Below are 23,522 nucleotides of genomic sequence, written 5' to 3'. Positions count from 1 at the left end.
TTTAACAATCTTATAAGCTCCTGGTGGTTTAATTGTTGACAACATCAAATAAAATCTTGGAAATGTTTGATGTTTCGTTTTCTATAAAAATTGGAAGACTTTTCGGAGTCTCTGTTGTTTTATTTTTGAAAGAGCTGGAAAATGTCTCGAGGGCCCTTATTGTTAAATTTTTGAACGAATCTCGGGGTCCCCTAGTGTTTTAATTTTTGACAATATTTCAAACAATCTTTGGGATCCCTGTTGTTTTATTTTTTAAAAAACCAGAAAAATCTTGAGGGCCACTGATGTTTCATTTTAAAGAATTGTGGAGTGCCTCGTGTTTTGTTTTTTAAAAAGTTCTAAGGCATGAAATAGAGTTTTAAAGAAGCTTTTGGGACCTTGGTGTTTTAATTTTTGACAATATCTGAAACAATTTTGGAGGTCCTTATTGTGTTGTTTGTTAAAAAAGTGGAAAGAACCTTGTTTTTTTTTTACTTTGTTTTTTAAAGAACTGAAAAAAGTCTCGAGAATCTATGGTGTTTAATTTTTTAAAGAATCTTGGGAAACCTCGTGTTTTGTTTTTCAAAGAATCTGAAAAAACTCCTAATGTTTGAGGTTTGAAAATACCTGAAAGAATCTTACGGCTTTTGTGTTTTGATTTTGGAAGAGTTTTAAATAGTCTCAGGAGATCCTAACAGTGTTTTAATTTTTGACAATATTTGAAAGATTTTTTGAAGTCCCTGATATTTTATTTTTTAAAGAATCTTGGAATCATCTCTTGTTTTTAGAAGAGTTTTAAAAAATCTATGGGAACCTGGTATTTGAATTTTTGTCAATGTCTGAAAAAAACTTGAGGGTGTTTAATTTTTGAAAAAATTTTGGTGGTGTTTTGTTTTTTAAAGAAGTGCAAGCAATCTTGAGGGAGGTCCATGTTTTGTTTTTGAAGAAATAGGAAAAATATCATGTTTTAATTTTTGACAATATCTGAGAGGATCTTAGAAACCTTTGATGTTTTATTTTTTAAAGTACTGGAAAGAATTTTGGGGGTCCCTGTTGCTTTATTTTTGAAAAAATCTTAAAGAATCTTCGGGTCCCTTGTGTTTTATTTCTGAAAATATTCAGAAAGTAAGAATTTAAAAGAATATTGGGTCCTAATTTGTGTTTTGTCTTTATAATAAATGGATTATATGGTATAGAAATATCCGCCCAATGAAAACTCTTTCAAAATTTGAAAATCAGGAAAGATAAACTTTTGCTAACTAATTTAGTGTCAAAAAAGATAAAACTGAGACGTAATATTTAAAGCGACAAAATTTTTAAAGCAAGAAACAAGTCAAAATGTATATAGGTATTTTTTCTCCTAGATTCTTGAAATATACGGTAAGAAAAGTTAATGAGGCCCCACTTCTCTTTCAACAAAATAATGACCCACTCCTAGTTCCGTTTAAATCCCCACCGGAACGACCCAAGCCACCCATTATTTTGTTATTAGTGCATAATAAAAAACCCAGTCTCAACTAGACTGCATAACATGACACCGAACGCACCTTATACGCACTAAAGGTCAATACACTGCACAGTCTAGACGTTTATATTAAAAAACCGTATCCACACTGTAATTTATTGCTAATAAACTATCACGGAAAATCGTAATGCAAAAGCCGCAGTCTATGACATACGGAAGTGAATGAGACTCTAAGGACGCTCTTACACAGAATGTACGGAAAGAGCGGAAAAAGCGGCGTCTTGGACGAGTTTGTTCGGTGTACGAGGGGCTTTAGCACGGCGTCGCACTAGACCTAGACATTAGAATGGGAAAGTAAGGTTTACAGATATGGAGAACAAGTCCGGACTACATACCTGCAAGTCTAGACAAATATGTAAAAATGAATTCTACAAATTGCTGTGTTGTTAATGGCTTTCCTCTCGCTGAATGGTGGCGAAAGGGAGATTTTTCCGAGGAAGGTTGAGTTGTAATGGGCGCTTTCGCGATTAGAGGATGGAGGTGCAGAAAGCTTGTTCCAGTTCTAAAATCCAGAAGATTTTCAAGAAGGGGCTAGCTCATACAAGATAGCACTATTAAATAAAAGTACGGGCTGGGGTAACGCATGGGTCAACCATAAACGCCACCTTATTTTCAGTATTAATTAATGATTTTATAAAAATGGCACAAAAACACATTCTAAATTTCTCAGAATTGAAAATTATCTCAAACTGAGGACGGAATAATAATAAAACTAAAAACTACTTTAGCTTTCGTAACTAATGCTGAAAGTTCCTTGAATTCACTGTCACGGTAAAGTGTTTCTAGACAAAAACTCACTTTAACTACTATTAAAGGATCCTTAAACGCATTATGCAACTGGTCCGAACGGTTTTTTCCCCAATAAAACAGCAGCGATGTATTATTATCTGCACTAATTTTAACCAATAAAAAAGGATTTGTTTTTTTCTCTCGATACAGTGAACGGTTTCACGGGTTATATAATTAGCCACGGGGCAGGGATTTACGCTAATGAAACCGCATTTCGTCTAGACGCTCTGGATTTCTTCAGACTACAAGGATTATTCAGAGGGTAATTGTGTCATATCAAATAACTTCTGTAGCCTCGAGTGTCTGGAGGAAAATGCCGCAGACTGCGGTTTTATTAATGTAAATCTCGGTCTCCTTGGTTAGTAATGTAATCTGTAAGACGAATTCGAGCATTTGGCTAAATTATGAAGTTAAGTTTAAGGAAACTGCGCTCGAGACGAATTTTTTATTATTTTTTTTAATTTTAAAAAAGAAATAAAACCACCGACGTAATTACATTATAGTTTTTAGGTTATAAAAACACATGAGGCGTAGGCCGAGTCCGATAACACGACGCGTACCAGTAAATTAAATACACATTTTTGTCTAAACCTTTTTTTTTAGGTAGCAATTAAGTACAAAATTCCTTCGTTTTGCTAAAACCATTAAAAAGTGTTTTTTCCCACGTATTTCGCATGGTTGTGAGAAAATTTGAAGACAATAAGAAATGTGTTTATTTATATTTTTGCACTAAAAGGGGCTGGAATAGCAAAAACAATTCTTTTTCGGCATTAACATCGTTGTACTTCGCGTTATTTAACAAGGAAGATATTTTTTTTGGGTTTCTTCTAGATATCGAGATGTCCTTGATAGTGAAGATGGTAATAATAGTGATTATTCGTTTCTTACCATAACATTATTTTCTCATTAGATAATTAACATGCGTGAGTTATTCCTAAAACCGACAATTGAAAACTGTTGTTACTTCTTCCTGATGTTTGTTTATAATTTGTTTGCAAAATATGTAAACAAGTAAGAGTTCAAGAACAAAGAACTTCTTCTACAAATTGTGTGTAATCATTTATCGTTCAAATTGTGGTTTAGGCTTTATTATTTCATAATAGACCAATTAATACGATCCGAGGATTCGATTTTGTTTTGATACAAACGCATTTTACTAAGAAACCATAAACTCAGAACAGAAAGCGGACGGTTACAATTTACGATTGTTTCTGCTTGCTTGATAACTTACCTAATCTTGGCATAAAATTGGAACTTCCCTCGCTTACAAAGTAGAGCTTGTCAAATCCAGCTCTTTCGAAAAATTAAAAGATTTCATTTTGCGAATTTTATTGTTTTTTATGGCAACCATTATAAGCTAAAATAAAAATATGTATCTAATGTTTGAGTAAAGGTAAACAACACATGCTAACCGTTTGTTACAAGTGAGTTTTCCTATTACAAAACTTTCTATCTAAATCTAAAAAATATTAATGCAATCAGAAATTACAAGTATAGACTAATCATATTTTGCAGATTTTAGATGAGATTTATTCGGCAAAATTTTGAGATGACGTAATCAATTTTTTGGGGTTGATAAGCAGATACATTTTACTCAAAAAGTTACCCTGCTTACAATAACTTCAAAACGTCTGCAAGATTTCAAAGTATTCAGTTTTACAATTCTTGGTTTAAACAATAAAATAAATTGACTCATCAGTCATTAATTTTTTAAGACACCCTGTAAAAGCAAATTTAAAAAATATTAATGAAATGATAAATCACATCATCATCTTTGCACATTTAAGATAGGATTTGTGCAGCAAAATTTTGAGATGACGTCATAAATTTTTTACGAGGGGTGAGCAAACACATTTTGATCAAAAATTTACGATGCTTATGATATTATTTAAGATGGATTTATTCGGCCAAATTTTTAGCAAACGTCGTCAAGTTTTTGAAGGGGACAAGTAAATATTCGCTAACGCTCGGGAAGTAAAAAGTGATCCAAGGTTATTTACACTCCCCGAAGTAGTCCAACAAATTCAGCTTCTCTGAGAAATTATAAAATTAAATTACTGAGTAATTGCCCGTGTTTCCTTGGGTTGGTATTATATGTATATTTAAAGAGCTTTACTACGAGAAATATTAAATAATAAAAATCATAATAATAAGAAACAAAATCAAGGCAAATTCATAAATCACCAGTACACGAGTTAATTATTTTATAAAATTTGTATGGTATGCACTAAGCAAAATTTTGAGAAAACCTTCTATACGATATTACTAACATTCCTATTTCATTCAAATTTGACGAGACCTATTTTTTTGTGCTCTCGGACTCATAAAACGTGGATAAAACATGAAAGTAGCCATTCGTCGGATGAACCCTATTTTTTTAATAGATATATGAAAATAAATACATTATGTATACAGGATGAGTCGCTAAGCACGCATTCCTCGATATCTCATTAACTATTAGAAATAGAAAAAAGTCACAGGTCACAGTTGTGCAATTCTTTCAGGACTATATTCTAAAATTTGTTTTAACTATACAGAGTGGTTTTTTAAGGTGTAGCACAACTTTTTTAAATAAAACACTATATATTTTCACATATTTTGATTGATCTCTTATAAGACTTTGCAATAACAGATTTTGACATTCCGATGCAATGTTGCCATTCAAAAAGTTCCTGTATTTTATTATTGCATCTTAATTCTGTTTTATTCTCTTTTTAGAGTTATTTACTAGGAGTATATAAAATGCGAATAAAAATAGAGTAAGCAGCAGTAATAAAATTTGAAAAAACTGAAATATCGAAATTTGAAAATTGAAAAATTTTGAATTTTTTACAAACACTATATATCAAAATTTAATTTAATTGGTACCACAGCAAAACGTGGATTTTTATTTATCCCTCCACAAAATCTGAAAATGCATCGCATCAGAATTTCAAAAATGAATTGTGATTGTAAAGCCTGGAAAGAGGCTAATAAAAATATGAAAAAATATATGGGGTGTTCTGCTAAAAAAAAAATAAGTGCTGTGTTCCAAAAACAAAACACTATGTATATTTTAAAATAATATATTAGTGCATGCGACTCAAAGAACCGTACAATTTTAGTCAGTACGTTTTTTTTCCATCTCCAATAATGATAATAATTAATGAGAATTCGAGGACCGAGGACTTTGTGACTGACCCCGTATATTTCAGAAAAACACCTATGACGCCATCTACACCTTTGGTTAAGCATATATTTAACCCTAAGCATAATAATGAGTCTAAAGAAGTAACAGTAATCTAAATTTAGGTCTTACATTAGAGTTTACATCAACAAAAATTGATTTATTATTTTTATCCAGATAATTTATTACGTCAACTCAAAATCTGATAAATATGCATGTGTACATGTTTAAGTTATATTTTAACTACAAAGGTGTCTCGAAAAACCTGGTCGAAACTCCAGTTTCTTACATCAACTATAAAATTCTAAGATTTTTTTTTCTTTCTTATGATAACCCTATAAATTAAAGTAAAAATAAGAGAGACTTATTAAACGACCGTATTAAACTATGCTTATGCTTCAAGTGAAACTTTTGCTAATACAAAAAAATTGCTTCATTCCTTAATTTTTTGAGAAACATTACAATTAACCTTAAAAATCTCTATACCACGTGTTTCTTTTATTTGGTCCAACCCCTACGACTTTTCTATTTTTAATGATAAACATATAATTCTCTGAGCAAATTTTTATCATTTTAAAAGATCACGTAGGTAAATAAATGACATGAATGTCAATATTTCAAGCCATTAAGATTTTCATTAATAAATATGAATTTTTCGTCTATTTCATTCAATAACTTTTTAAGTATTGATTTTAATTTGTTGTTTTTGATCTTTTCGAAAAAAGCAATCAAGCAATCTTAAGTACCTAGTGTTCCATAAAAAAAAAATAAAGTCAACGTCATGTACGGTTCTACCAGAGTGAAAGAGGATAACAAAGTTTGTATGAGGAAAAATATTTTGCCGATTTTTAATGGAAACTTTGTATTAATGCCCTTTTACGCTTTAGATATGATTTATTTAGGAAAATTTTAGGATGACGTCATCACACCTTTGGTCGGGACGATCAGACAAATTTTGGCTAGCTGTCCAAAATTCCACATCAGTCTATCGAGTATTTTAGATTACTTCTCCAATAAAGTCACCAACAAACAACATACATACTAAAATGGAAGAGTTACTTTTTCATATTTTAGGGCCTATGAAATCATGAGAGAGGTGGATGTCAAATACATAAAATACAATGTATAGAACAAAATTAAAATATTTTAGACATTTTTAAGTTTCTTGTTGTCAAAATAAGTCTACACATATCAAGAAAAAAGGCAAAATCTAACCCCGCCCACCCGCCCTATCTCAATTGTGATGATTTTTTTTTTTATACGTCGTGAGCCAAGAGGGTGGAGCTTAACTGCAAAATCCTTATTTCTCTACGAGAAATTAAAAACATGTTTTTGAGTATCGTGTTGTTCAAAGAATACTATGTATACAGGGTGTTATTGAAAGGTACGTACAACAAAATGGACAGTTCTTCGCGAAGTCTAAGAAGTCGGAAAAACTTATTTTGTCTTATCAAAATTTTAAGGGGAAAATGAACCCTTATCCAATCTTTTTAGACGCTACTGAAGGATAAATAGGTAAAATTAATTAATTTTAGTAAATTCTAGCAACTGTAACAATAAAACCTTTGTCAAGACTAAATGTTGCTATAGAAACGAAAGATGATCTTTTTATCAGAGGCGTACAATAAATTTGGACATAAATTTTAATAATTTTTATCTCTAAAAGGAGAACACTTTTACCTGAACTTTTTTTAACTTTTAGCACCCATACTTCGAGACCAATTGCCGATTTTATTTTGTACGTACCTTTCAATAACAGGCTGTATTAAGAAAAAATAAAGCCGAAGCTTAGGCCCCACCCTTACCCGCCCCGATCTCAATTCTCAATTGTGAGGAATTTTGCATTTGTTGTCAGATCGAGGGGGGGGCTTAATTGCAAGATTCATATTTGTCTAAAGAATTTACCTACCATTTTACGAATGTTTTCAATCTCTTGTTCTGAAAAGACGACTATCCATATTAAGAAAAAAGGCAAAATAGAAGCCCCGCCCACCCGCCCTATCTCAATTCTGATGATTTTTTTTTATCGTCGACAGCCAAAAGAGCGGAATTTAATTGCAAAATCGTTATTGTTCCCCTACAAGAAACTACCATGTATGACATGTTTTTGAGTATAGTGTTATTCAAAGAATACTATGTAGTAATGAAGTTTTCATTCGTTGGCGGACCTAGAGGCGGAGCCTAATTTAAAAATCCATGTTTTTTGTTTACAAAAATTTACCATTATAAACGTGTTTTAAGTTTCTCCGAATAAAAAAAATTATCACAGTTGAGATGGGGTGGGTGGGCGGGGTTTATATTTTGTCTTTTTTTCTAAATATACATAGTATTCTTTGACCAACACAATACTCAAAAACATGTTTTTAATTTCTTGGAAAGAAATAATTACTTTGCAGTTAAAGCTTGGTTTTCGGCAAATAAAAAAAATCATCACAATTGTGATAGCGCGGGTGGGCGGCCTTACAAATTTTGCCTTTTTGTTTTGATATGTGTAGATTTCTTTCCACAACATGAAACTTAAAACAAGTTAAAAATGGAAAATTTGTATAAGAAAATATCATAGAAGTTGCATTTAGGCTCCGCCCCATTATCCATGTTTTAAGTTTCTTGTTGTGAAAAGATGGCCATGTATATTAAGAAAAAAAAAGGCAGAATAGAAGCCCTATCTCAATTCTGATGATTTTTTTATTCGTCGTAAGCCGAGGGGCGGAGCTTAATTGTAAAATCCTTATTTTTCTACTAGAAATTACCATGTGAAATATGTTCTTAAAAATCGTGTTATACAAAGAAAACTAAATGTATTAATTAAAAAAGAAAACCAAAAGAGAAGCCCTACCCATCCGTCATTCCAACGGCGTGCCAACTTTCAACGGCAACGTCAACGGATGATATAAACGACGCATACTTTCGCTGCTGCGTATTTATCTTACAACAGCAACGTCAGCGACAAGTTTATAAATCGACCTTAAAACATCAAAACAGACTCATAAACGGTAAGTCTCGGAGTATGTTATTTTCTACAATTTAAATAACAGTCACAAATTTTGAGGTGACGTCATTACTTTACTTGTGGGGATGAGTACACAAATTTTGGCTAGCATTCTATCCACCAGACGATATTCCTAAAGCACATATAACATTTAACAACAATCGAGCAATTAGTTTCGGAGATTATCAATCAACTAAATGTCGACAGAAATGACAGATGTTTGGCCAACAAGGTGAGCATCATCAGATTATATCAGTACAGAGCATTTTTTTTTTAATTGCTGTGCATAAACTATATCGATGAATTGAAATTGATACATAGGTAATTAAGACAGATAACAGCTTTTAGAATGTTGAATAACAGAGATAAAAGAATGTATTAACAAAAACCATACTATGTCGTCAAAGTTGTATTTTCTTCTTTGTTGTGTTTATTTTTAATTTGTCGTTAAAATGTGAAATAGGTACCTACTCAATTTATTTATCTACTTTTTGTATCAAGTGACGTATAAATATTTAATGACAATAATATCAGTGACCAGTACGTCTAGACTATAAAATATGTGTCCTTATTTATATTTTCCAAAGTTGATTTTTTATTATTTGTCTGTCTTGTCTTTTTAGCACATATAAAATCTTGTTTGGCTACGATGATAAAACTCTTGTTCTTAATTCCCTTTTATATTAAGGGCACCGATTTTTTTTTTTTTTTTTTTTTGAAAAACAGGAAATTTATAGATTACGCATTTTCCCTACTCTCGTGTGGGTAGCAATTCGCACACTCCAAAAACCAGTAAAAACCAGATTTCTACTCAAAAATCGTTAAAAGAAACTATCTGATCAACCTCGCTTAGATGATGACCGTTACGTAACAACACCCGGTTTATATTACCGTCTCGCCTAGGAATGCGATAAAAATAAAGATATAAAAACTCTAGACAGAGGCCAGACGTTGAGTATATTGTGTGCGTAATCAGGACGGAAGAGAGAGTAATGTGTGAGCGACGGTACACGACGATTCTACACGAGCAGTGGCGTGCCAACACTGCGAACAAGTAAAAATAAACTTTTTTTTTTAAATAGTCCATCATACTTAAAAATACAGACACTAACGAAAACTACAAACCAAGTAACATTTCTTCCCGCGCAAAGAAATGTCTTTTTTCAAATTTTGGATTCACACTTTTAAAGCGTCCCTTTTTTTGTACAATTTTCCCTAAAACTGAGGAAGTGACGTCACTAGATTGTGACGTATATTTTGCGTCAACGACGCAATGATTCAAAGGTTAAAGTAGGATTAAATTGTCCGCCATCCCCTTCTTGGGGACGCCCATGTCGTCAGTGAAACACCTGCCGTAGGAAACCGTCTCCGTCGAACGGGACAGGAAATTAAAATTATTAATAATACCTGTGTCTGGTAATAATTGATCAAGGTGGCTGTGTCGTATGTTTGTCATTTAATTACTCGAACGAAAAATATGGCCGTTCGAAAACGTTGACCTTTAATATGCATATAGGAGGCTGGTGATGGGTTTTTTCCTCCCGTGTTCAGAGCCGGCTCGTAAAAGAAAGTTAGGAAAATTTTAAAATTTTTCCCTGGTGGTGTTTGTCGGAGTGACAGTTGGCGCAGCGTTTCGCTGGTGTGATGCAGACTGTGGTGTATTTTCTGCTACACTTGCAGTTTTACTCGCGGTTTTATTTAATTTATCTCCAAGGTTACAGCGACGGGAAAAAAATTTCCATGATGAGCAGGAAAGCAGAGATGTAAAAATGCAAAGAAATCATTGTGAAAGTTTGACAGTGATTTTGTCAATGTTGGTAAACAAATTTCACTAGGAGAGGAAATGTGTTATTAACCCCATCGTCGTAAACATGTTTAAATATTAAACAGAACAACCGAAAAAATAGTAATGCTAGTTGAAATTTACCGGAACATAATGACTACACCGGTCACTAGTTTCGCAGCACTCTGGCGGAGGTTAGCCACCTAATGGTGCAAAGTTTGAAATAAATAAATAAATCATTCAAGAATTGCATTCTATTTTTGTTTTACAAAATTTTACACAACATAGTCCAGACATGACGCAGACCACGTTAAAAATCAGTCGCAATTATTGTCAGAAAAAGTTTCTGCAACAGATCAAACCGAGACCGGATATAAATGTCTGAAGAGAGAATATTTGTTTTGTTGGCTTATTTCACGTCTACGTCTAGTCTAAACAGTTAATAAATTACTAGTAAACTTAATTTTAAAAGAGTACATAAACTCATTCCCAATCACAGAGGTGCGGCATCAACTACGCCAAACTGACAGCTGAATGTCAATTGGTGACAAGCAGCAAATGTTGCTACCAACATAAACGGCAAATTGCGTGAAATTTTTAATTCGGGTGATTTAACAGCACCACGTCTAATTCCTAAACTAATTAAAATGGATGGGTTTTGTCTGGTTCTAAGTGTTTAATGGGGAATAATTTATTTCGTCGGAGAGATGTCGACATGAGATAAAAGCCAAATTTAATGAAATACTCAAAAGTACGTCAATAGCACAAGTTAACAATTTATTGGTTATTCGTTTTATGAATAGATTGACAAAATAATAGCTTTATTTAGACGTTCAATATTATATACATGCTTGTTAAATTAAAAAAAAAATCATAAGAATTTGTTTATTTCAGTTAGAGATTTTTTTTGCAGGTAAGTAGTCACACATTTATTATTATGACAATGGTATACAGCAAAAGCTAACTTCGGTGACACAGATATCCGAAGATACAAGAAAACATCCATTTATCTAACAAACAACATAATCTCCTTAAAACAATGTAGGACATTCGATATATTCTGATTTTACCAAGTGTCTGGAAAATGGCGGCTTTTAGTGTTTTACTTTTTATGAATTTGAAAGTCTTGAGTCCCAGTTTTTTTTTTTTTAATTCGGGAAGCTCTTAGGTACCCATGGTGTATTATTTCGGGAGCTCATGGAAATTTTTTTGTAAATTGTTTAAAACAATTTTTGGGGACTTCGGCGTTCTGTTTTTGGAAAATTCTGACTTGACCTGTTTGTGAGTTAATTTTGGGATCTCGTTCTCTTTTTTTGAAAAATTTAAAACAATCTTGAGGTTCTAACTATTCTTGTTTGGAAAAAATTTGAGCCTCTAGTGTTTTGCCTTATAATAACTACTAGCTCCACCCACCCGCCCTCTCTTTTCTTAGAGGATATCCCATTTACCAAAATCATTCTTATCTTAGCAGGCACTAGCCCCGCCCACCCACCCTCTCTTTTCTTAGAGGGAATGTCAATTGCCGAAATCACTCTTATTTTAGCAGGAGCTAGCCCCGCCCACCAGTTCTCTATGTTCTTAGAGTGTATGTCATTTGCCAAAATCGATCTTATTTCAGCAGGCACTAGCCCCGCCCACCCACCCTCTGTTTTCTTAGAGGCTATCTCATTTGCCAAAATCAGTCTTAGATTAGAGGAACTAACCCCGCCTTCCCTCGCTTTATTTTCTTAGAGGGATCTCATTTGCCAATAGTAGCTGCTAAGATAAAATTGATTTTGCCAAATGACATTCTCTCTAAGGAAAGAGAGGTTGGGTGGGCGGGGCTAGTATCTGCTAGGATACCACTGTTTTTGGTAAATGACATACCCTCTAAGTAAAGAGAGGCTGGGTAGGCGGGGCTAGTACCTGCTAGAATAAGATCGATTTTGGCAAATGAGACCTTGTAAGAAAAGAGAGGGTGGGTGGGTGGGGTTAGTAGGTGCTAAAATAGAGCTGATTTCGGCAAATGACATACCCTCTAAAAAAACAGAGGGTGGGTGGACGGGGTTACGAGCTGCTAAGATAAAACTGATTTTAGCGTGTAGTAGCCCCGCCCACCAGTTCTCTATGTTCTTAGAGTGTATGTCATTTGCCAAAATCGATCTTATTTCAGCAGGCACTAGCCCCACCCACCCACCCTCTCTTTTCTTAGAGGCTATCTCATTTGCCAAAATCAGTCTTATCTTAGCAGACACTAGCCCCGCCCACCCACCCACCCTCTCTTTTCTTAGAGGTTATCTCATTTGCCAAAATCACTTTTAAACTAACTTTTAAAAAAATTACCCAAATTTGGAAACATTACGAGCTTACTTATATGCACATGGCAGGAATTTTGAACATCTTCTCCAGTGTTTATAGTCTTTGCCATTTCTATTGAAACACCACCTGTTGATTTTGCCTAAAATTTAGCAATTGCTAACAGTTTTCGGTTGATTGACAACGGCTTTTAGTTAGAAAATTGTCTGAATATGAACGTTGCCAAATTTACGATCAACAAGTGGTGTTTCAATAGAAATGGCAAAGACAATAGTTGGTTATGCTTTGATGGATTTTTTTTGTTGGTTTTGTTTTGTTTGTAATTTATAAATGTCTTATTAAATGTTTTCTTTTTTTTTTGGTTTATTTATTATACAGGGTGTCCCAGAATTCGCGCCATTCCCGTGAATGACATGTTCCCTGTCCCGAACTGTGCCGTAATTCGCAAAAAGAATTTTCCAGGCTTTAACCGTGTGAGAACTGGAAGGCGATTAAGTTGACCAATAGAGAGGCTGCTTTTATATCCGAACGTTTCTATGTTCAAAGTTACCTATGCCAAGAACAAAAAATCGGGTAATACTAAAGTTGAATGAATTTTTTCCGAATCCCCCTCCGTCAACAAAAGGAAACAGAAGTGTGGTTATAAATTTAATCATTTTGACAATTGTTTGTCATAAACTGTCACGAAGTTTATCACTGACCTGAAGAGACGCTTCTGCGCCAAAGATGATTGATTAATGTACACAGAGACATCAAGGTTTACTTTAAGGCAAGTAGCATGGGACAGAAGTTATTTCTGCTGCCATTCTAGTTAAATTGTGTTTAACTGGGCTGTACATGTCATAAGAGAAGCTGTTTCATTTCATCGTAGGCAAATAATACATTTATTACTATTCTACATAGAGTAGCTACCGAAGAGCAGGTATTAGAAGTCATTATCTTAGAGCCCCGTGAATAATCGTCGGCACCCAGACCAACATGTGTTTCACCGACTGTTACATCGAGCAAGAGAAGATGGATCTTTTCAACCTAGTCGGAAAGGCCGTGCTGGGGCTCCACGGAATGTACGTGTAGGTGCTGAAGAGCAAGTGTTAGAAAACATGGAAGCGGATCCTAGGAGAAGTGTCCTCTACTTAGCGCAAATGAGCGGATGCTCAAGATCGACCACTCATCGTATCCTTCAAGAGAGAAGACTGCATCCTTACCATTACACGAGAGTGCAGCATCTGCGACCAACCGACTACCCGCGACGAGTACATTTTGCTCAATGGTTACTGCGACAAAATGAACTAAATCCTGATTTTACACGGCGCATTCTTTTCACCGACGAATGTTCATTTTCCCGAGAAGGAATGTTTAATGCACACAATTGGCATTTCTGGGCACACGAAAATCCACATCTCACTAGGGTGAGAGCATATCAGGAGCGATTTACTATTAATCTATGGGCTGGAATCATTGGTACTACTGTGGTAAAAATTTTAATGCATCTGATAAAATTATCACTAAACTCCGTTCCTGTTTTTTAGGTGGGGCCGTTTGTGTTACCTGATCGCCTTAATGGGGATGCATATGCTAATTTTCTACGACTAGAGCTTCCGGCATTGTTGGAAAACGTTCCTTTGAATGTACGGCGGAATATGTGGTTTCAGCACGACGGCGCTCCTCCACATAATTCGATACTTGTACGACGAACATTGAAAAGAGTATCGTCATAGGTGGATTGGGCGTGGCAGTACTAACATCTGGCCTCCTAGATCTCCAGACCTTTCTGCTTTGGACTTTTTTTTTTGAATCAAATTAAAAATTACGTATATAGAGAACCCCTAGATACGTTAGAAGAACTGGAAGAGAGACTGCACGAAGCCTACGCTACAGTTACTCCTGAGATGTTAAATAATACACAACACAACATAATTCGACGAGCTAGAACTTGCATTGAAGTTAATGGTGGTCATTTTGAGCACATTGTTTAATAACGTTACAGTACAACGATTCCAGCCCATAGATTAATAGTATTGCTCTTGATATGCTCTCACGTTAGCGAAATGTGGATTTTCGTTTGCCCAGAAGTGCCAATTGTGCGCATTAAATATTCCTTTTCGGGAAAATCAACATTCGTCGGCGAAAAGAATGTGTCGTGAAAAATCAGGATTTAGTTCATTTTGTCACAGTAACCATTTAGCAACATGCACTCGTCGCGCAGTCGGCTCGTCGCAGATGCTGCACTTTCGTTAATAGTAAGGATGCAGATTTTTCTCTGTAAGGATACGATGCATGATCGATCTTGAGCATCCAATCATTTGTGCCACTTGTTCTTCACCGTCTATGCGTATAATCCGTGGAGCCCCAGCACGGCTTTCCGAATAGGCTGAAAAGATCCATCTTGTTTTGCTGGATGCAACAAACGACGAAACACATGCTGGTCAAGGAGCCGATGATTGGGGAAAAGACCTGTATATTCGCGCACAGCAGTGGCTGCATAGCGTGTACATTCTCCATAAATTAACATCATTTCCAAATATTCTTTATACTAGTATGAATAAGACATCAATAACTTAGTGGTATTGGTGCTGATTTGTTTATAGTTTGTATTGTTCTTAAAAAAAATTGCAACTAAACGATTTTTGTTATAATTTTTATTCGTATCTTTTCAATCTCTAGAAAGTACTCACAACTTTAAAGAAACTGTTTTAAATCATCATGTGCAACATCAATATTATTCTTGAATAAGTCTCAGTTTTCAGTATCTCCCCCACATGATTGACACCACAGCAGATACCTATGATCTTAATACACCAGAGAAGTGGAGTCTCGTCGCTTTTTTCGTTGCTTAGATTAGGTATCAGCAACAAAGCTGTTCAGTAAAAATTGATACTGTTTATTGAAAATCATAAGCACCGATTAATCAAAAGCGATATTTAGGTTTTAGTATACTTAATAACGTTCTTTGAATGGACATGTGGTACTTTTTTTTAGAAATAACGATAAACTTAATATCAGGCATATGATGCATTCTGAAAATGTACTAATTTTCGTTAAAAAGAACAACACATTATTCACGGGGCTCTAAGAAAATCACTTCTAATACCTGCTCTTCGGTAGCTACTCTATGTAGAATAGTGATAAATGTATTATTTGCCTACGATGAAATGAAACAGCTTCTCTTATGACATGTACAGCCCAGTTAAACACAATTTAACTAGAATGGCAGCAGAAATAACTTCTGTCCCATGCTACTTGCCTTAAAGGAAACCTTAAGGTCTCTGTGTACATTAATCAATCATCTTTGGCGCAGAAGCGTCTCTTCAGGTCAGTGATAAACTTCGTGACAGTTTATGACAAACAATTGTCAAAATGATTAAATTTATAACCACACTTCTGTTTCCTTTTGTTGACGGAGGGGGATTCGGAAAAAATTCATTCAACTTTAGTATTACCCGATTTTTTGTTCTTGGCATAGGTAACTTTGAACATAGAAACGTTCGGATATAAAAGCAGCCTCTCTATTGGTCAACTTAATCGCCTTCCAGTTCTCACACGGTTAAAGCCTGGACAATTCTTTTTGCGAATTACGGCACAGTTCGGGACAGGGAACATGTCATTCACGGGAATGGCGCGAATTCTGGGACACCCTGTATGACGACTGGTTTTTATGGTTATTATTCTAAAAAAAAAAATAAAAGGTGTATTTCAGTGACCATCGTTACTAAGAAATCACAAACTAAACCGGAGGTGTTCACGCATTAGGTGCGTGCAGTGTTGTCAATTTTACTTTTATAAAAATACTTTTTTTTCGTGATCTAAACCATAAAGATTTTTTTTGTTATTTTTTGGGACTCCCGAAACCCCCGTACATAACGTACTGAAGAGTTAAGCCTCCATTTTCGAGACACCCGGTATAGTGTTTACTCGAACTGAAATAGTCACAAAAATTCTGTGCAATTGACCAAATTTTATTTGTTTTAAGATTAATGACCCGAGCTTTAGGTTATTCTTGTAATTCAAAGTTGTCACAACTGGATATTTTTTTCAACTTTAAAGTAGAGTCCGTCATGGAGTGAACATTGACTTTCAGGAATACAACAGTCATAAAAACATGAAGATCATTTGTTCAGAAGTTTGCACATAATCTAACTGTAGTAGTGTAGTTACAGTTCCAATTATCCGGTTTTTAGAGTAAACCATTCCACAGTTGCCCACTCTGTATAAAAGAAAAATGCTAATGTAGCGCAACGAACGACTAATCTCCACCCAACTGTTTCAGGTTTATTTTCATTCATTCTAACGCTTTATTTTTAATACGTCAATGACGCCAAACGAATAAAACCTCATTTATTTAAAGCACACCATCTCCCACAAAAAATGGCGTCCACGTTGACAGAATTTTCCAACGCCTACTTGCACCAACAATAAACCATTTCCACAGCCGCCTGCCACTCAACCATCCCATCGCATTTCCCCCCCAAATCACGCTTCCCAGTATCGACAACATTACATCAAAGTTGTGCAACCGGCCGAAATTCGCGCGAATTTTTAATTATCGCCAACTTATCTAACACCACATCTCGCTCGCACAAAAAAATCCCGCCAGATCCGATCTAAGAATTTGTCATTTCGCAGAAGACTGTTTCTTCATTCATGCCGTCTCATGAATAATGACACTGTTTGAAGAACACCTGTTGAACCGTCTCATCAGGTGGTCGTTTTTTCTCTCTTCCGTCTCACTCTAGCGGTCATTTATCACACTTTTGCGTTTTATGTCTGTTCGGAAAAAATCGCATAATGTCATCGTTTACAAGTTTAGTGGCCTGTTGTCGATGTCTGTCGTAATAAGATTTACGCGTTTTATTGTCATCGTACGGTTCGTGTTTACGACGTGAATCGCCAGACGCGTATTTTCACTTGTTTACCAACTATTTCCGCATTTGTTTTTTTCGTGCGTACTTCGTGTGTTTTCAGTTTTCAAAATTTATGTTAATGTCACGGTGAGGCATCGGGACACCTGCGATCGACAACCACACGTTTTTCACTCACTGTACGTGTGATCGTTTCCGGAGCGTCGCTGGTTTCATTGATTCCACGCTTTTCGAAGTTTTTTGCTTTTACGATGATTCTTATGAGATTAAATTTTATTAAATGATCTCACATTACTTATGTACGATATCAAATTTAATGATCACTGTGGGAATTTAAATTCCACTCGTTTATGAGATCGTAGCAAACCAAGGATCGTGCAAGAAATATTTAAATAATTTGAAATGATTTGAGTTTAAAGAAGGCAGGTGGAGCGGATTTTTGTATTAAATATATATGTACACGTTACTTTATATACAAGACTTTTAAGTTTTCTAGGATACAGAATCTACGATTTTAAAAAAAATTAATTGATCGTCCGAAAATGACAAATAAAAAAAAAGATCATTGATGACTTACCACAACAATGACAGGAAGTGTGTTTTTATGATCACTGCCTTTCTTTTTGATTATTCTTGAAAACCTCCATTAATTTATCTTTTAAACCAATTACCAAAAATTACTAACATCCCTGACTCAGAAAACTGCCGCCTTATATTCCTAATACTCTTCTGAGTAGCAAACATAACCTATCTGTGCATGTCAAAATTTTTGACATGTTGCCAACGCCTGCTTCAGGAAAATAGTTACGTCACAATTATTTAGATTTCTGTTTTCAAAAACTTGAGCTCAGTGTTAACTCGTGGAAATCAAGTCTAGATTTTACCAAATATTGGACCAGGAGGAAAATTCTTTTGGAAAATAATTAGCGACACTAAAGTTCATAGTTTTTAGTTGTATTTAACTTAAAAAAAACTAAATGTTATTTTGACGGATTATACGAACCTTTCAAAATTTTCATTGGTCGTCTGACGAAAATTGACAACTAAATTTTTTTTGATTTCTATTTTGAGTCTGTTTATTTAAAATTTTTCCAACTAAATGACAATTTTGAATCGAAATATCAAAAAATTCTCAAAATTATTAAAAAAAATTACCATCAAATTCGTTGGAAAAATAGTTATTCTTTGTTATTTGATGGAGTATTTAATATTTTGAGAAGTGTGTTTTTTTATAATCAGTACGTTTAATTAAGTTGATTATTCTCGAAAACCTCCATTATTCTGTCTTTTGAACCAATTACCAACATTTACTAAAAACCCTGACTCAGAAAACTGCCGCCTTTAAATTACTAATATTGTTCTGGGTAGCAAATATAATCTATCCGGACATGTCAAAATTTTTGACATGCGTACTTTCAGGAAACATTTACGTCACAATTATTTAGATTTCTTTTTTCAAGAACTGTTCGTCAACATATATAGTTACCGAACAAATAAATTCTTAAAACGCGTAAAATGAAGGGACCAAACTAACTGGACAATTGGACACAATGATTTTAGAAACTCCTGATTGAGTTCAGTGGTAACTCGTAGAAATCAAATCTGGGTTTTACCAAATATTGGACCAGAAAGAAAATTCTGTTGAAAAATAATTGGCGACACAAAAATTCAGAGTTTTTAGTTGTATTTAAATTAAAAAAAAAAGTAAAAAAAGAAAACTAAATGTGTGTTATTTTCACGGATTATACGAATCTTTAAAAATTCTTAATGTCGTCTAACGAAAATTGACAACTATATTTTCTTCTGACTTCTATTTTGAATCTGTTTATTTAAAATTTTTCCAACTAAATGACAATTTTGATTCGAAATATAAGAAAATTCTCAAAATTATAAAAAAAAAATGGCCATCAAATTTGTTGGAAAAATAGTTATTCTTTGTTATTTGATGGAGTATTTAATATTTTGAAAAGTGTGTTTTTTTTTATAATCACTACATCTAATTAAGCTGATTATTCTTGAAAACCTCCATTAATCGGTCTTTTGAACCAGTTACCAATCTTTACCGAAAACCCTGACTCAGAAAACTGCCGCCTTTAAATTACTAATATTCTTCTGGGTAGCAAACATAACCTATCCGGGCATGTCAAAATTTTTGACATGTTACCAAAGCCTACTTCCAGAAAACATTTACGTCACACTTATTTAGATTTCTTTTTTCGAGAACCGTTCGTTGATATACATAATTACCGAACAAATAAATTCTTAAAACGCGTAACAAAAAAAATTAACTAACTGGACAATTGGACACAGTGATTTTAGAAACTCCTGATTGAGTTCAGTGGTAACTCGTGAAAATCGAGTCTAGGTTTTACCAAATATTGGACCAGAAAGAAAATTCTGTTGAAAAATAATTAGCGCCACTAAAGTTCATAGTTTTTAGTTGTATTTAAATAAAAAACAAAAGGTATAAAAAAGGAAACTAAATGTGTGTTATTTTCATGAATTATACGAATCTTTAAAAATTCTTAATGTTATCTGACGAAAATTGACAACTAAATTTTTTCTGACTTCTATTTTGAATCTGTGTATTTTAAATTTTCCAACTAAATGACAATTTTGATTCGAAATATCAAAAAATTCTCAAGATTATTAAAAAAAACTACCACGAAATTCGTTAGAATAAATAGTTATTGTTTGTTAATTGATGGAGTATCTAATATTTTGAGAAGCGTTTTTTTTTTATAATCACTACGTTTAATTAAGTTGATTATTCTTGAAAACCTCCATTATTCTGTCTTTTGAACCAATTACCAACCTTTACTAAAAACCCTGACTCAGAAAACGGCCGGCTTTAAATTATACTAATATTCTTCTGGGTAGCAAACATAACCTATTCGGGCATGTCAAAATTTTTGACATATTACCAATTTACGTCACAATTATTTAGATTCCTTTTTTTCAAGAACCGTTCGTTAATATACATAGTTACCGAACAAATAAATTCTTAAAACGCATAACAATAAAAAAAAAATGAAGGGACCAAACTAACTGGACAATTGGACACAATGATTTTAGAAACTCCTGACTGAGTTCAGTGGTAACTCGTGTAAATCAAGTCTAGGTTTTACCAAATATTGGACCAGAAAGAAAATTCTGTTGAAAAATAATTAGCTACACTAAATTTCATAGTTTTTAGTTGTATTTAAAAAAAAACTAAATGTGTGTTATTTAATCTTTAAAAAAATGTATTGGTCGTCCGACAAAAATTGACAACTATCACTTCTGTTTGTTATAAATTCTAACATTTAAATAACAATTTTAATCAAAAATATTTAAAAATTCTTAAGCTTATTTTTAAAAATGACCATTAAGTTCGTTGAAAACATAGTTATTCTTTGTTATTAAGTATTTAATGATGACGACAATAAATAACTTTGAGGAGTGTGATTTTTTTACAATCACTGCGTTCAATTAAGTCGATTATATTTAAAAATTTCCATCTATCATCTATTTGAACCAATTAATAACATTTACCAGGAATCCCAGCACCGAAAACTAACGTCTTTTAATTACTAATACTTTTCTAAGTAACAAACTTAACTTGTCAGTGCATGTCAAAATTTTTGACACGTGACTCCCGCCCACTTCCAGAAAGCTCGACTTAAGTCACAGTTATCGGAAACGCTCTTCCACATGACTTAACTATCTTTTTCCCAGAGCCGTTCGTCGCCAAGGTTACACAATAAACAAATTCATCAAACACGTCACAAAAAAAATTAAGGGGCAAGCCAATTAGACGATTAGACAAAATGATTTAAAATTTTTCGATCTTACATCACATCGCACTGGCCCCGACCCCCCACAGTCCAAAAGTCGTAACAATTTGAATTAATTACTGGGAGGCACATTATTTGTGTGAAATAAGGCGAACGATGGCCTTGAATAAAAAAAAAATATGCAAAATGTTTGCCTACTCGAAACTGGGGGGTACTTAAAAAAAAAAAATAAAAAAAGCAAAGGGCGCATGCAACACACACTTTTACCTGACGTCGAGATCGACTTCCCGGTGTCTGTGCACGAAAAACGGGAATTAGAAAATTGAGAAAAATGCGGAACGATTTTTTTTTACGAAAATGGTTCCTAATTTTCCGGGCTTACCTGTCCCTGGTGGCGCGGAAGTAGTCGGTCATGTTGGTGGGGGCGGAAAAATTGACCGAGAGGAACCTGGACAGGTCCGGGCTGATGTTGTTATCGGGCGGTTGGTCCCCTTGCATTTGGTCGTAGATGTCCTGCCCCCCCTTATCGTGGAGCTTGTCGTAGAGGTTTTCCAAAAAGTGCTCGACGATGGCCTCCAGGTCGTGGGGACTGCGGGCCAGCGGCGCGCCGTCCACGCAAACCGCCACCAAGAGCAGCAGCAGGGGGCTCATTTCGGCACTCAACACAGTGGCGTCCGTCAAAATCTCCGGCGAACGTCTCGAGATGCTCGTCGAGCTGGCGTACAATTTAAACTAAGGTGTCTTATTATTAGAATCGTGCTTGGATAGTAAGTCGGAGTAGGAACGTCGTATTGTTTCTTTGTCGCGTTCACTTGTTTTCCTATACTATTTTCGTTTTAGCCGGCTAGACGGTTTGTCTAGTGTGAAAATCAGCAAATTGAAAAGCGCGATAACCGCTGAAATCCTACACAAAATTCGAGTGGGTTTTCACAGGAAGCGGATCGGTTTTCTAGGGTTAAGATCCGAACACTCGGTATAAGGTCACGCACGATACGGGTTTGTTGTGGTTTTTGGTTACGTTACGTTCGCGATCTGACTTTTATAACAGACAGGTAATATCTATTAACATATTTTGATGATTGTGGAGCGCTACACTGGAAAGTTGTTGGGATCAAGGGAGGGATGGAATTGCTGGAAATTGAGGCCGACACGACAGGATTCGGTTTCGACGAAATTTCGTTAAAAATGTCGAAGATTTGGCGGATGGCCCAAAATCAAAATGGCGGACGCGGTTTTCTAAAAATATTTCTTGAGTGGTTGTTGGAGCTAGAATTCTAGAATATCGATTGCAAAAGGCAATTCTGACGAAAACTGAAAATCAACCAACACTTTTTTTTTCGAAACAGAATCGTCACTTGATAGCAATTTTTTTATTTTATTTTTATCTGAGTGATATCAAATAATAACTATTTTTGACGGAAAAACGTCTTTACCATGAATGTAAAATAATTATAACGTTTATCGTCCAACATGCTTTCTAAAAAAAAATGTGTAAAATTTTTGCTAATATATTTTATAAATTTTAAAACATTATAATAGAATTTTTTCGAACAAAGATTTAGATTCTGAATGCAAAATTTCCTCCAAAAAAAAATATTCGGTTGTCTGGAGGTAAAATCTCGTGTTGACACAAACCACTTGTCACTTACTTTTTTAAAAAAGTAAAGTAATACGTTCCCAATTTAACAAAATAATCTAAGTGTTGTTAATTTTTAATTTTTCTAATATGCTTAGTTAAAAAAAATAAATTCGTTGCCAAAATGAGATTTGATGGGGAGCATTTAACGATAACTTCAACAAAAAACAATTTTAAGAAGTGTGTTTCGTTTTAATCACTGTGTTTAATCAAGTTACTTTAATACCTATAAATCTCCATCCATCATCCTTTTGAACCGATTAATAACATTTACCAGGAACCTTAAGTAAAAAAACTAACGTCTTTAATAATTATTAATACTTTTCTAAGTAACGGCCTGTCATTGCATATCAAAATTTTTGGCATGTTTCCAGCACCGACTTCCAGAAAGCTCGACTTAAGTCACGGTTATCAGAAGTGCTCTTTCACAATTACTTATCTATTTCCAAGAGCCGTTCGGTTTCAAGGTTATAAAACGAGCAAATTCACCGAACACGTACAGACACAAAAAAAATGGTAAGTGCAAACGTCTAAATTCTTTGTAAATTTATGTCAAAAAAATTACTTAAACAGCCTTATCAAATTTTTACCCATGTAATATTATATCTTTTTTTGTTTACAACAAATTCCTCACCCACCCGTTCAATTGCTGTCACTAAGAGCTAAATAAAAAAAATAACAAAAATAGGAACGTTCCACCTACATTGTGGCTTTTTGAATATACG

The 23,522-nt window shown here is 34.3% G+C and overlaps 2 protein-coding genes across 4 annotated transcripts in view; one reads left to right on the top strand and one right to left on the bottom strand.

Moving 5' to 3' along the window:
* LOC135138108 (uncharacterized) overlaps positions 1–22,277 on the bottom strand; it is a 28,880-nt gene extending 6,603 nt beyond the window's left edge. The window contains exons 1-2 of one of the 3 annotated variants that reach the window (XM_064067973.1): positions 21,544–22,277; positions 21,429–21,455 (exon numbers count right to left, since the gene is read on the bottom strand). In XM_064067973.1, the coding sequence (XP_063924043.1) occupies positions 21,429–21,455; positions 21,544–21,812 (296 nt within the window). In that variant the 5' untranslated portion in view covers positions 21,813–22,277. The remainder of the gene's footprint in view (positions 1–21,428; positions 21,456–21,543) is intronic. The other 2 variants (XM_064067975.1, XM_064067974.1) reach the window with 2 other exon arrangements.
* LOC135138380 (uncharacterized) lies at positions 13,504–14,311 on the top strand. The gene is made up of 2 exons (XM_064068348.1): positions 13,504–13,998; positions 14,056–14,311. Exons 1-2 carry the CDS (start codon positions 13,627–13,629, stop codon positions 14,242–14,244), a joined length of 561 nt encoding a protein of 186 aa, XP_063924418.1. The 5' UTR covers positions 13,504–13,626; the 3' UTR covers positions 14,245–14,311.
* Positions 22,278–23,522: the final 1,245 nt, after the last annotated feature.

The sequence above is a fragment of the Zophobas morio genome, unplaced genomic scaffold (assembly GCF_036711695.1).
Source record: "Zophobas morio isolate AGI-343-1 ecotype UQ-CSIRO unplaced genomic scaffold, CSIRO_AGI_Zmor_V1 ptg000030l, whole genome shotgun sequence".
NCBI classification, from domain to species: Eukaryota; Metazoa; Arthropoda; class Insecta; order Coleoptera; family Tenebrionidae; genus Zophobas; species Zophobas morio.
The sequence above is the reverse complement of the archived record's forward strand: the minus strand, read 5'-3'. Positions and strand labels throughout refer to the sequence as shown.

What these genes read in the sequence shown, in the direction of transcription:
- LOC135138380 (XM_064068348.1), top strand. Translation starts at nt 13,627, where the DNA reads ATGGAAGCGGATCCTAGGAGAAGTGTCCTCTACTTAGCGCAAATGAGC. An exon ending in GAATCATTGGTACTACTGTG is followed by an intron (nt 13,999 to 14,055) that starts GTAAAAATTTTA and finishes CCTGTTTTTTAG; the next exon opens with GTGGGGCCGTTTGTGTTACC.